The sequence below is a fragment of the Nematolebias whitei genome, chromosome 15 (genome assembly GCF_014905685.2).
Source record: "Nematolebias whitei isolate Nwh7 chromosome 15, NemWhi1, whole genome shotgun sequence".
Taxonomy (NCBI): Eukaryota; Metazoa; Chordata; class Actinopteri; order Cyprinodontiformes; family Rivulidae; genus Nematolebias; species Nematolebias whitei.
The window spans coordinates 22,361,872-22,375,381 of NC_056512.1; the positions used below are offsets into that span (position 1 = coordinate 22,361,872).

Below are 13,510 nucleotides of genomic sequence, written 5' to 3' on the forward strand. Positions count from 1 at the left end.
TGGTATGGTATGGTATGGTATGGTATGGTATGGTATGGTATGGTATGGTATGGTATGGTATGGTATGAATAAATGAATGTAAAGAAATCAAGTTCTTGACGTTGCATGGTAGTGTTAAGGTAAGTGACAAAGTCTTAAAATTATATAAATTTGATCAGAATCATTATTAAACTATGTGTAACGACAGCAGTAGTTATCATAAAGTGCTCAGTGTTGCTTTTCAAAGAGTAGTTACAGATTAACAGCAATGATTTTAGTCATTTATTTCACTATACATGCAGTATTCTCTTTGTGTCCTCAATGGTTTTTAAAATCACATTGATTTTTCTTCAGATATTTAAATAGTTGTTTTTTTGTGCTTTCTACATTTAGCTGTAACTGTTTTCTTGCACATTTTTATTAGATCTGATACTTTGCTGTAGGACCCAAACTCTTCTTTCATTGGATCCACACCTTATTGATGTGCCAGCACATGACCCAGACCACAGACAACATTATTATCCTGATACTAAAATAACCCTGTAATATTTGTATCAACCATTTGGTTGAGGTTCTGTTCTCACTTCTGGATCGGTTGCTTTCCACTCGGTGCGCAGCTTCGGGCGTCGGCATAAAAACTACGTGGGGCCACCCTCGACTTGTTGAGCACGCTAGGCAACATAAACATGTCATGATGCTGTTTTTATCACTCAAAAATTATTGTAGACTGTATAAAATGGCACAATCCAGGTCAGTATGATTTACCTAATGTTTAAATGTCAAGGATTTAATGATTCAGAAGAAAAGCAAAGGTAGAAAATATAAAAACTGAGAATTAAATATTCACAAAAACAACATCAGCTTAATGATGTGAATACAGTAGAAAGAGCTGCCATGTTGTTGGCCAGCTGACAGAAGTAAATTATTGCCTCAGATAATTTATGAGCACCGGTTTATTAGACAGATTAAATGTGCTCACAGGTCGTAGAGCTCTGTTTAATAAGTTAGATCTGAAATTCAAAGCTGAGTTATCACAGCAGGGTGGTAATGACCTGATGTAAGCAGGAGGAGAAAGCAAAGTTGGTTAGATCATTTGCCACTCATCATGTCTCAACTTTCTCTTTGTGTGTTTTGTATCACGTTACTATCTTCATCAAAATAAGAGGGAAAATGACAAAAACTATTTTGTAAATACATTTTTGTAAAAAAAAAAAATAATAATAATAAAATGTTACAAATCTTATCACCCTTATCAAACCAGACTCACCTTTGTCAGACTTTAAAACTAAGATGAGCTTATTTAAGATTATTTGAATTAGATCTCATGTTGGGATGTGATGGAGTTGTAACCTTCTTTTTTTTCTTTTGGCTTTTCCCTCTTCAGGGGTCGCCACAGTGAGTCATCTTCCTCCATCTCTTTCTGTCCTCTGCATCCTCTGACCTCACCCCAGCTACCTCCATGTTCTCTCTAGCTGCATCCATATATCTCCTCTTTGGCCTTCTTCTTTGTTGTTTCCTAGCAGATGCATTTCTAACATTCCTCCACATTCTTCCATCTTCAGCTTCCACTATTTGGTCTTCTCTGATTTTACTCTTTTTTTCTTTTTCACAACAACAGTCATTCTACATACAACCATCCGATGCTGTCCGGCCACACTCTCCCCTGCCATAACTTTACAGTCCCCAATCTCCCTCTGGTTTCCTCTTCTACACAGAATGTAGTTGACCTGTACTCCTGCTTCCCCTCTTCTAGGTCACTCTGTGTTCTTCCCTCTTTTGGAAATAAGTGTTGACCATAGCCATTTCCATTCTCTTGGCAAAATCCACCACCATCTGTTCTTCCTGGTTTCTTTCTTTGACACCAAACCTGCCCATCACTTCCTCATCCTCTCTGTTTCCTTCACCAACATGTCCATTCAGGTTTGCTCTGATCACCACTCTCTCCTCCCTGGGAATACTCTCTATCACTTCATCCAGATCCTTCCAAAACTTCTCTTTCTCCTCCACATCACATCCAACCTGTGGAGCATAACCACTCACAACATTTAGCACCAGACCTCCTACTTCTACCTTCAGACACATCACCCTATCTGACACTCTTTTCACCTCAACTACATTCTTTGCCAACTCCTCCTTCAGGACCACCCCTACTCCATTCCTCTTTCTATCCACGATGTTAAAACAGTTTGAAACCTGCTCCAATGCTGAAAGCTTTGCTGTCCTTCCACTTGGTCTCTTGGATACATAAAACACCTACCTTCCTTCTCTGCATCATGTCAGCCAGCTCTCTACCTTTGTCTGTCATTGTCCCTAATTTAGAGTTTCCACATGCATTCCTTTTGATGGAGTTGTAACCATTTTGGTCAAATTAAGAAAATAGCCTGAACATGATCACGTGATGTTGTGAAATGCCACACTCAAAGTATGTGTTCAGGATGATTCTCAGCTACTTTTTATTATTTTGGCGGCTTCCCTTCCTCAGGCACCGCCACAACAAACTAACTTGCATAAAGACTAGGCGATTGTTTTTATGCCTGATGCCCTTCCTGACATTTCCACAAACCACCGAACTACCACAGCTCTCTGTGTGGAGCAGAGAGCTGCCAGGTATCTGGGGGAACAAATGGTGGCAGATAAGAATCTTTCTCAAGGACCCAGAGTGGGAAATTTAGTGTTTTTTTTTTTTCTTTTTTTTTTCATTCAACCTTTATTTATACAGGCTAGTCTCATTGAGTCACGAGGACTCATTACCAGACAGAACATATAACATACAGACAACAATAGCAGTAAATAACAATAACTTACAGTAAAAATGCATTTAAATAAGAGTAGCATATAAAGCAATAAATGGGGGTGCCGTAAAACAGGGTGAAATACTAAAAACAAGAACATATCTGCTTTGATTTTTCAATTGACATTATCAATGTTTAAAACCCCTTAAAGAAATTAAGGTGGACAACTTCAGTTGCTGTTGCAAAGTGTTCCAGGTTGCAGGAGCAGAGTAGGAAAAGGCCTTTTGCCAAGTTCAGTCTGCACTGAGCGAACACTGCAGGTAATTATGGCTTGAGAGCGCATGTTGTAACTGCACTGACGGCGTGACATGTAGGAGGAGATATAAGAAGGTAGCAGGCCAAGGAGAGATTTATAGATGAAAATTAACTAGTGTAAGAGTCTGCGTGACATTAATGATGACCAGCTGACCAATGAGTACAGAGTGCAATGATGGTACAGTAGTTACATCCAGTTATGAATCTTAGTGTGCCATGGTAGACAGCATCCAACATTTGCAATGAGCTGGCAGGAGCATTCATGTAAATAATGTCACCATAGTCAATGACCGGTAGGAACGTAGCCGTTACAAGGCATTTTCTGGCATTCAGAGTTAAGCAAGATCTATTTCTGAAAAAGAAACCCAGTTTAACTTTTAATTTTAAACCCAGTTTCCTTATCAATTTTTTGTATGTGGTAGGGATTGAACGACTACATAATTTTTACACTCGACATTAACATAATAAAACTCGAGTAGAACTCCAGTACTTGATGACATCATAGGATCTAAAGATGCGAAAATAAATAAATAAATAAATAAAACCGCAAAAAAGGTCATTATTTACAAAAACATACCAACAAAACATTAGGAGCGTATATTATGCTCCTACCATTTATCATACTGCAAATAAGTCACAGGAAAAACTAAACTATTAGTTATTATTATTAAGTTGCAAAAGTAAAAAACGTGCGGCACGTCAAAAACGAAACTAAAAACAGTGGGGCGGACGACTACCTCGCACCACCGCCAGCAGTGGTGCGCATTAGGTTTAGTTTTAGAGATTGACATATTTATAGGTTTTTTTTATAGGTTTAGAGATTAATATTTTTTTGCTTTTTGTTTGTGAAACAAGGTCAGAGGAAGCTGGTTCTGGTTCGGTTGATTGAACCCAGTGTTACACCATATTCTGTGTCCTGCAACAGTGCATGCAACACCGCCCCCTATGGTCACAATATACGGTGGTCACAGAATATGGTGTAACACCGGTTCACAAGAGCTCCAAACCGTCAGGAAGTTGATTCGTTTTCTATTACCTTATGGTAGTTGAACCGGAAGATTCATCTTTAGTAAAATATTTCCATACTACAGTATTTTTACCTGTTTGCCAAGACTGGGCCTGCTCTGCTCCATCTGTCTGCTTGGAGGAATCCATTTTGTAACCCTTCCCCGGTGCGGATCACGTGACGCAATGACGTAACGGCGACGTAATGACGTCACCATGAATACTCGACGTGAAATTAAAAAACTCGATAGATGTCCTAGGAATCGATGTGTCGATTACTCAAGTAGTCTGTTAAAGCACTAGTATGTGGTTTAAAAGAAAGATGTGCATCAACCAAAATTCCCAAGTATTTGTATGAATGTACAAACTCGCTAGGAACACCATGCATGGATGAGATAGGAGGAAGAGTCGCTGGCACCGACTTTCTGTTTGGAAACAACATCCCTTTGGCTTTGTCAGCATTTAGCACCAGCTTGAGATGGAATAAGTCTGACTGAATGATGTCATATGCAGACTGTAGAAGCTGGAAAACCTTGGCAACGGTGTTAGCTCGGCAATAAACAACCGTGTCATCGGTATAAAGATGCAAGAATGCGTCAGGAATTTTTTGACCTACATTATTTATATAAATTGTAAAAAGAGTGGGACCTAAATCTGAGCCTTGTGGCACACCATTGGTGACCGTTAGGTAGCTAGATGAAGGCAGGTGTGGGTGCTTCACCTTTCCCTCACACCCACATTTTGATGGTCGGGGGGAGCGGTCAAATCGGTGACCTTCCGATCCCAGGATCACCTTCTCTAGCCTCTGCGCCCCCTATGACTCTCAGCTTCTACTGCACTCAATTTTGGCTCAGTATCTGAAAAAATCACCATCATTGTGCTGGCTAATATTGATTAGTTGTGGCGGCCATCTTGAATTGCGACTGAACAACTGTAATGTTAACCAGTTCCCGATTTACATCCAGAGATTACGTTCTAAAAGTAAAATCCATCCAGTGAGTTGAACTTTATTTTGCTAACAGACATGAGCAACAACATTATCATCCGCCTTTGCCGTTTGGTGCCACGTAATAAATAAGTCGCCATATTTTTTTTCCTTGACATCTTGCGTGAAATCTGATCAGCGTAAAGCTTTAAGTCAGAATAATGTTCATTTTGTCTCTCATCAAATGTTTTGTTTGCTGAAGATGTTTCTCTTCAGGAAAACAAATAATTTACACCTAACAATCTCTAATATTATCAGCCTTTAATTTCTAATGCTGAATGATCGTTTGCCTTTGTAAAAATGTTTTTCTTCAACAACAGTGAGGCAAAAACATCAGATTCTGTGCAGGCTTAAAATATTTTAGGTAAATACAAAGTTTTGTTCTGCATGTTAAGAAGGGTAATGTGCGCTCGGTGGGGCTCTTTCTGCTCCGTTATCAGAGCACTGGCACTAATTTCTAATAGTGTTTATTATTTGCAGAATCATACCAATTATTCCTCCTTGGGTTGTGCTATCTGAACTCCATCTCTGTCATCACCCTCATCAGCTTTGCAGTCTGTAATTGCTTTAAGACGTTGTAATAAAACATATAGAGTGTCGTCCACATCAGATTGAATGGGCTGGATTTAGCATCATGGGTTGGACCAGAACCACATTTAGTATTCTGTAAAGAGCTCAGAGTCAGAGTGACAGAATGATGGCATGATGGCACACACTGCAGCTCCCAGAGCGCTGTGTTCCAGGCAATCATGAACTGTGTGAATGCATGCAAATGTGTCAGCCTGCTTGTATCAGTGTGTGTGTGCATTAATGCATTGTGTTTACACATGTTTATGTTTTCACAGCACTGGGACAGTTTAAACAAGGCTGGATTCAGTCCAAATGTGTTTTTAAATCAACACAGCCTGATTCCCCTCCCTCCATCATCATCTCTGCTACTTTAATCTACACAGACTGGCATAAATTAAACTTCACAGCTTTATGGGCAAATGTATGTTATGTTGTATTTCATCATCTTTCTTGCTTTTTGTATCTCATCTGTGATTCTTGGTTTAAACTGTATCTTTGTTCAGCACACAAACATCCTGTTTACAAGCTGCTGCATTTGTAGGTTTAGCTGTTTGTGAGTTTAACCCGTCTGTACATGTACACACACTTGTCCTCTGTGTGTGTGTGTGTGTTTTTATACAAACCAGTGGGACTCTTTTAGGGACGGTTAAAGGAAAATTTGCTATGTCTGTGCTGCACTCAGCCTGCCAAAAAAAAAAATCTGTTTGTAGACCTGCTTCCACAAAAACAAGGATTTTCACCGTCATAAATGTTTGGTTCGTTTGTTTCTCGATTTCTCCTCAGATTTTATGTTCTCTAAACTGTTCTCTCCACGCCAACTGCATTTTATTCACCTCTGTTTTTCTCGCTGCTGTTTTTAAACCACTGAACAGTTTCACAACTTGTACACTTTCATTTAAAAATCTGTTCCTAAACACAGCCTTGCTTGAGGGGAACTTGCTATAATGTTTTGTTCCTGTTAACTATAGTCGGATAAAATAAACAGTTTGTTTTTTACATGTTGCACAAATATTATCTGTGATCTGAGCTCCTATGAGAGCTGTGCCTACCTGAAGAACATAACAGGGCTCATCTAACTGGAGCTGCTTACTGCTGTGCATCAGTGTAGAGCATGAGGAGTTAGACTTTGGTGATGATTTGCTTGTAGTTTTAATGTCTGCTGCTGGTTTCTATATTTTGAGAAGGTTCACTCATGTTTGTTCTCCCACATTTAAACTATGTTCATTTTTCCTTCCCATCCTTGTTTTTATTGACTGAACCTTTCGTCTTTAAACCCTCTTTTAGCAGCACTTCCTGCTTCTAAATGTACATTTATTGGTGTTTTCTCCCCTTTTACTCGAGACAATAAAGGCGTTTGTTTCCTTTCAGATCCAGAGCAGTGTTTCACTTCCCACAGAGGAGCACAAGCTGAGAGTGAGGAAAATGATGGAGGAGCTTGAGCCGCACACGTCAGCTGACAGCTGCAGTTCGTCCAGCAGCATCTTGTATCCATCACCTAATGTGAAACTGTGCAACGCATGCACATTTACATAATAACACACAGACATTACACCTGACTCGTTGCAAAACAAGCTCTGTAGATAATAAGTGGAAACATCAGCACACTCGTGACGCACATATGATCACTCAAACTCTACATCAGATATCTTCAATGCGTTGTTGTGTATTTTTAGCAGCTTATGTTTGCAACAAAGTTAGTGTTTAAAGAAGTTCTACCCTGTCAAGATGACTGACTTCTCCCAACACACACACACACAGTGGTATTGCTCTTCATTAAGGGTTGTATGTTACAGGCTGCGACTAAATAGTCATATTTTCAGTTGAAGTCTCACTGAATTTTAAGTGTTTGCAGTTTAGCGACCAGCAAGCCATGTGGCCACATTTTGAGCGACCATATTTAAAATAAATAAATAAATAAAGGGCTTGTTTTTCTGTGCTCAACTTACAAACCAGTATTGTTTTTTGTTGCCCACCTTAGACCACTTCCTACCTGCCTCTGTTTACTTTGTACCCACCTTGGCAGCCGTCCCTACGCTTATGATTTAAAGGCAGATTTAAACTTTTTTTAAATGATTATTACTTATCATCGCTGTGGTTTCTGGACCTGGACATTCGGGGCTGTAATCTCAGATCTTTTCTGTCATAATCAGAACTCCTGTGCACATTTCAAAATACAGCTCGAGCACTCTACGAAGCTAAATTAAGATGGTTTGGGATGCCTGCAACAATACTGAGAGAAAATTTCTCAGATTTTTTTTTTTTTTTTTTGAACATGTCCAAAATTCAAGTAACGAGCCCGCGAGCCTCTGCGAAGGAAACTAAGATCCCTCGAATGTTCTGAGTTGTTTTGGAGACAACCGTCCTCCCCAGCAGTCACAGCCCAGTTAACTTTCCTCTGTTCAGATCATGTTTGTTCTGTTATATTTTGCCCTAAATCAAACCTTAATTTACATAATATGTAAATTTAAGGTTTGGTAAAGTTCATATTATGAACTTTCACATTTTTCTTTATTGTTCCTTAATTATTGTCTTCAGACGTGTTGGAGAAATATCCATCTGTTCATCTGACTTCACTTTGAAAATGGGCTGATGCTTCTCTTTCAGAAACTTTTGAGCCATGTGTTAGGCAGTTGTCTTCAGTGCAGATGTTTCTGTTCCTCAGCACGTCTTGTGTCCCAGCATCACAGAGACCTCTGACGATGGCAGCCTGTTTTTGAAGCTGTCACAGGAAAGTGTGTTCGACACCGACTGTAAGGGGAGACGGGCTTTGCTGCCAAAAGCAGCAGCTGTTGCTGGTTTTCCTGAGAGTCAGGGATGTCAGTGAAGAGTCCGCATGTCCTTGGTGGCCCTACTTCTGAGAAGCATCTGTGTGTTCACTTCTGATGTTTGTTTGTTCAATATTCAAGGAGGAAAATAAATTGTTTATTGCATTTTTTTTATTCAGTTATTTTCACATAAGTGTGGCAAACACAGTTAAGTTTTAACCTATTCTGCAGCAGATATGGCAGTTAATCTAAAACGAAAAAGCTGAGCATTCCTTGGAGGAGTGCACATCTCTTGCCTCTCTTAACGTCGAGTTTTAATTAAACAAAAATAATCTTAGTTTAGAAATGACGGAGCCATCTTCAGTGTTGAAACTAACGATATGTAATTATTCACTGTGAATGACTCTCAGCTCCATCATCTGTACATCTAATGTTCACATACTGAGATGTGTTAAAATCTGTTCAGTGGTTTATTGTAGTTTACTTAAGGTTTGACCTCAACTGTAAATGAAAAAGTTTGAATAAAATGTGTCATTTATAGTGCGTACATTTGGGGAACAACTTTCAGCTACTACACCAGAGTTCAGTATCAATCAGCTGTGGCAGCCATCTTTATTTGTCCTGACTCCAAAACGTCATCGGTTGAAGATGCACATTTTTTATTCTGAATTTCATTAAAGATTAAAAAAAAAAACATCCACTGGTTTGTGAGGTATTTTGCTAAGAGTTGACTTCAACAGTTAATGTGTAAATGCGTTGGGGATAACTCTCAGCTTCCACCACATTAAAATTTAGTCCAAAATGTGTATTTTCGTCTTGGCTAAACTTGATTAGCTGTGGTAGCCATCTTGAATTAGGATGACTACAAAAGTAAACAATTACTTCCGGAGAGTTCCATTTAAATCGGTCCGATTTGTGAGATATTTTGCAAACAAAAACATGGATACAGCCGACCTTACGGTTCCGGGTAGTAAATATTGTTACACGTAACTTGTTTCAAAAAGTTCACCTAAAATTGTATTGATAATACTTCAGTTTGACGCGAATTATTGGAATATCAAAATTAGAGGGCAAAAGGAAACGACGAGTCTCCGCTAGTGCGTCTCCCTAAGCGGTCCGTGTGGAAACAAGCTCCGCCGTCCTCCTTCAGCGCGCCTTCCTTCGCTGTCATTCGTCCAAGTCGAGGCAGCCGGTGCGATCGTGGCGCTGGTTGAGTGGAACCTCGAGAGCCGCATGTAAATGAACCGACCTCCCTGCTGCTGTCGCCTGGAGATCGAGAAAGGAAAGAAAACCCCTCCAGTCTTTTTGTTTTGACCATCTTGACCGGGAATATAGAAGGTTTAAAGTGCTCCGTGGAGCTAATCGCTGTTTTCTCGGCGCCGCTGCTCGGTGAGTGAAGCTCCACTCGTGTGGCTGTAATGTCCGGAGATCGATCCTCTCATCTGAAACAGTCCTGTTTGAGTTATGTATACATTTATAGTTTACTGTCTTCCAACAGTTTGATGTTTCTAAACTGATAAACATGCGCTAATGTAGACGCTGCTGTAAATGTAAAATCCCGGGTCAGACAGGGGGCATGCCGTCAATTAAGCAATCTGTAATTAATGGTCCGCGTGACAGTCTTTATCCAGACATCACCATTACGCATGTCCGGGGATTTGCCTTTACATGATTGATGGTACAGAGGGAGATGAAGATGAAGAGCGAGTCCTTGAACCTGAACCAACAGCCTGAGGGAAACCAGGATCCTCTCCAGGATGTGCTCACCTTCATGCTCAGTCCTTCAGGTGGATGTTGGGGACTGGTTACCACTCAGACTGGTCTGTGATTTATGGTGACACAATGGACAAAGCATGAGATGTGTGTTTCCTCCAACAGGCAGCCGAGGCTCCGAGCAGATTCATCCTCTCAGGCTCCTTAGACACAGCAGCTTAACTTCTCCCCCTGACAAAGCTGGAACCTGCTCGTCCCACTCAGAACCAAACTTCAGCCTTTCTACCCCTAGAGCTTGTTAGCAGAGAAGAAAAACCACAGCCGACAGGTTAATGTGTGCTTATAAGACTTAAGTAAGCTTCTCTTCCCTTTAGTCCGCCATAACCACCTTTATTTGACCAGGCAGGTTCATCTGAGCCAGAACTGGTTGCATCATCTGTATCCATCACATCTCCAGCTCCACCAAATCTGAACCCTGAAGGAGGAGAATATGGGAGAATATTTCAGGTTTCAGTTTGGTGTGTATGTGCTGTTTTACATCCTATGTGACAAACTGGGCAGATTCATTCAACCTTTATTTATACAGGTTAATCCCACTGAGCCTCGGGGACTCATTTACAAGAGACACCTGGTAGAGAGATGCACATCAAGGGTGTATTCTCTCTTTAAGCAGCCCAGCATCCGTGTCCAGGGACATTTGATCTGATTTCTGCAGTGTGTTGCGTCAGCCTTACTGTTTACTGTTGAAAGGTGGATGCTGATGTTTTTGCTTGTGCGTGTCTGTTGGCGAAACATTTCTTGAGCATCTGCACAGATTTTATTGAAACATAAGTGAAATTATTACAACAAATTTAACGTTTGGAGCTAATCCAATTGAAGATGGCCGACATGTTGGAAATTACAACAATAGCCCTGTCTTAGATTTGCTGATCTAAACAGTTATTCCCAACACGCACTATAGTTGAAAGATTTTACCAAATTAGTCAGAACTTCTTTCTTTCCAAAAGTAAGGTGATTTTAGTTGAAGCTCTGCCAGGCAGTTTGTTCCTTTAAGGCCTTTGTTTCGCTCTGTATAGAAGTGATTCCTCCATTATTAGATTTTTTTGATGGCTCCAGTGTTGTAAAACTATCATCCTGTGTAATTAGAGTTTCCTGCTTACAGCTAATGGGTGCGTTTGGACTCTAATATCTGTGCTGCCCACGCCACATTAGAAATGATTGATCTGCTGTTAAAGCCCTTCTTACACTACTTATTAAAGTCCCAGCACTTTGCCCTTGCAGAGAAACACTAGCAGCTGCTGGAGGCACAGCGTGTGTTGACTGTGTTAAACTGAGCCGGTGACGGTAACCTTTGTTGTTTTTTTTTGCTTTAGATTTCTGGCAGAGCTTCATGCCTGTTTTGTAAATCCTCACAGGAGAGACGCAGCCTGTCACGATAACAGATTTTTCTGGGCGATTAATTGTCTCAGGAATTATCGCAATAAACGATAATATTGTTTGACAATAATTAGTAATTACTGTCAAATTTAAGAAGAAAGATTGGTTAATTTTTGCGTGTAGTACTTTTTTTCAACCACTGGATGGCAGTATAAGGGTTTGAACCGAAGGATGGATAGTGAGGGAGCGAGCAGCCTGTCTCTTTAAGAAAAAATGGGAGAGAGGTCCCTTGACGTGACATGGGCTGTCTCTCTTCAGTTCTCAAAATGGTGGACGCTCGGTGTGGTTTGAGCTTTTTAGCATAGCACAAAGCTTTTAATAAAAAAAATCAGTAAATAAGTTCTCAGCTTCTTTTTGAAGAGAAAAACAACTTTTACCATGAAGGCACAGGTTTCAATTGTGAATTTTGGAGTTTGAGAAGACAGAGGTTTTTCCCCGAGATCGGCCTGTTAGCTTAGCTCGTAGCTTTGCTTCTCAGCTTAGCTGCTTTTCACGACCCAAAAACCCAATTTTTGGATGGTTAAAATAGATTTCTTTCCTCACTGGCTCTGTAACGAGGCGCACGCGTTTCTTCCCTCTCCCTGTTCTCCTCCTGCTTTTTTACTCTCCGTCTGTGCATCGGAGCAGCTCCTATTTTTACACATCTTCCGAAATGAAAACTACTGTTTTGGATCTGACCAAATGGACTTTCGACGCCAATGACAAAATCTTTTCAACAAAGCGACAGGGTCCTGGAGAACCCTCATCTGCTCCGATGACACGCATGCAGCTGGATATATCTCTGCTGTCAATCGAGGACCCTGAAATTGCACATAATTGGATTTATGATAACAGGCTTCCTGTGTGTGGAATCATCTGGATCCTGGTTTATCAACATACAAAGAAGATGGCTGCAGCTAATTTGGCCTCATCAGACTGCTGCCTATGTGAAGGTTTGGTTCCTGCTTTGAGGACTCAAAATCAGCTGATTTATGAGCTAAACCGTAAGATGGAAGTGATATGAATCGCAGGCCACCTGCAGCTTTGGACTCATCAGCATGAAATTACCTTAAAGAGGCTCGTTAGCACCTTGGTTGGCCCTGTCGCTGTTTAAAGTGCTTTATAAATAAAATGGTATGGTATGGTATGGTAAGCACGAACCAGTAGAATGCACCCTAATCTGGCCATTTTGGATCTTGGAAGTACCAGTAAAAACTCAAAGCCTGACAAGAAAAAATATTCTGCCTGAATAAATCAACAATTGTGGTTTATCTGAATCTGACTCCCCGGTTGGCTTCGAAACAGGCCGACTTATCAATTTCTCCTGGGAAATGTGCTTCATGGACCGCCTCGTCATCAAATGCATATGTAACGTGTTCATAATGTGCTGCTGGCAGAGTTTTTTGAATGTCTTAAATCGTGTCCCGTTAGGACAAGATGTGAAGAGATCTTTTGTTGTAATGCCACTATCCTCTCCTCATGGCTTTGTCCCCTTTTCTATCTAAAAAATGTATTCTGTAAAGGATAAGAAGGCTGCGCTGTATAGCAGCAGCTACGTGCACTCCGCCCATCTTTCAGACGACTGTACGGAAATATTCTCGTTGTATCTCGGTGCAATGATAATAAAGCTTATTCTGATTCTGAAAAGAGAAAGGGAGGTGTCAGTGAAGAGCACCGGAGTTGATCTTTTTGTCATCCAGTGTCTTCAGTAGAAAGAGACACAAAGAAACGATGACGCCGATAAATGAAATTCAGGTTGATAATTTTCATTTATCATGCGATTAATTGATTTATTGTTTATCGCGATAAGTCTACACGGCCTCTCCATCCAGAACGGACTCTTTCGACCAGCTCTTAAGAAGATTCCATGGAACATTTCTCAGAAAGTTTGGAAGCCGTCCAAAAGATAATCTCAAAATGGGCAATTGTCTGTGCTCAGCTGTCCTCGAGAGCACTCGTTTCTGCTGACTCTTCAAGAACTTGCCTTGCAGATTTATTCCATAGAGTTGAGGGATGATGGTGACCCCCCC

At 40.6% G+C, this 13,510-nt stretch overlaps 2 protein-coding genes across 2 annotated transcripts in view; both read left to right on the forward strand.

The window, feature by feature from the left end:
* LOC119421101 (meiosis inhibitor protein 1) overlaps window positions 1–8,176 on the forward strand; it is a 98,168-nt gene extending 89,992 nt beyond the window's left edge. Inside the window, exons 31-32 of the mRNA XM_037688498.1 lie at window positions 6,955–7,070; window positions 8,122–8,176. Of these exons, the coding sequence (XP_037544426.1) occupies window positions 6,955–7,070; window positions 8,122–8,176 (171 nt within the window). The remainder of the gene's footprint in view (window positions 1–6,954; window positions 7,071–8,121) is intronic.
* Window positions 8,177–9,526: 1,350 nt separating this feature from the next.
* LOC119422129 (coiled-coil domain-containing protein 134) overlaps window positions 9,527–13,510 on the forward strand; it is a 12,469-nt gene continuing 8,485 nt past the window's right edge. Inside the window, exon 1 of the mRNA XM_037689480.1 lies at window positions 9,527–9,740. The gene's annotated coding sequence lies outside the window, so the exon portion shown is untranslated. The remainder of the gene's footprint in view (window positions 9,741–13,510) is intronic.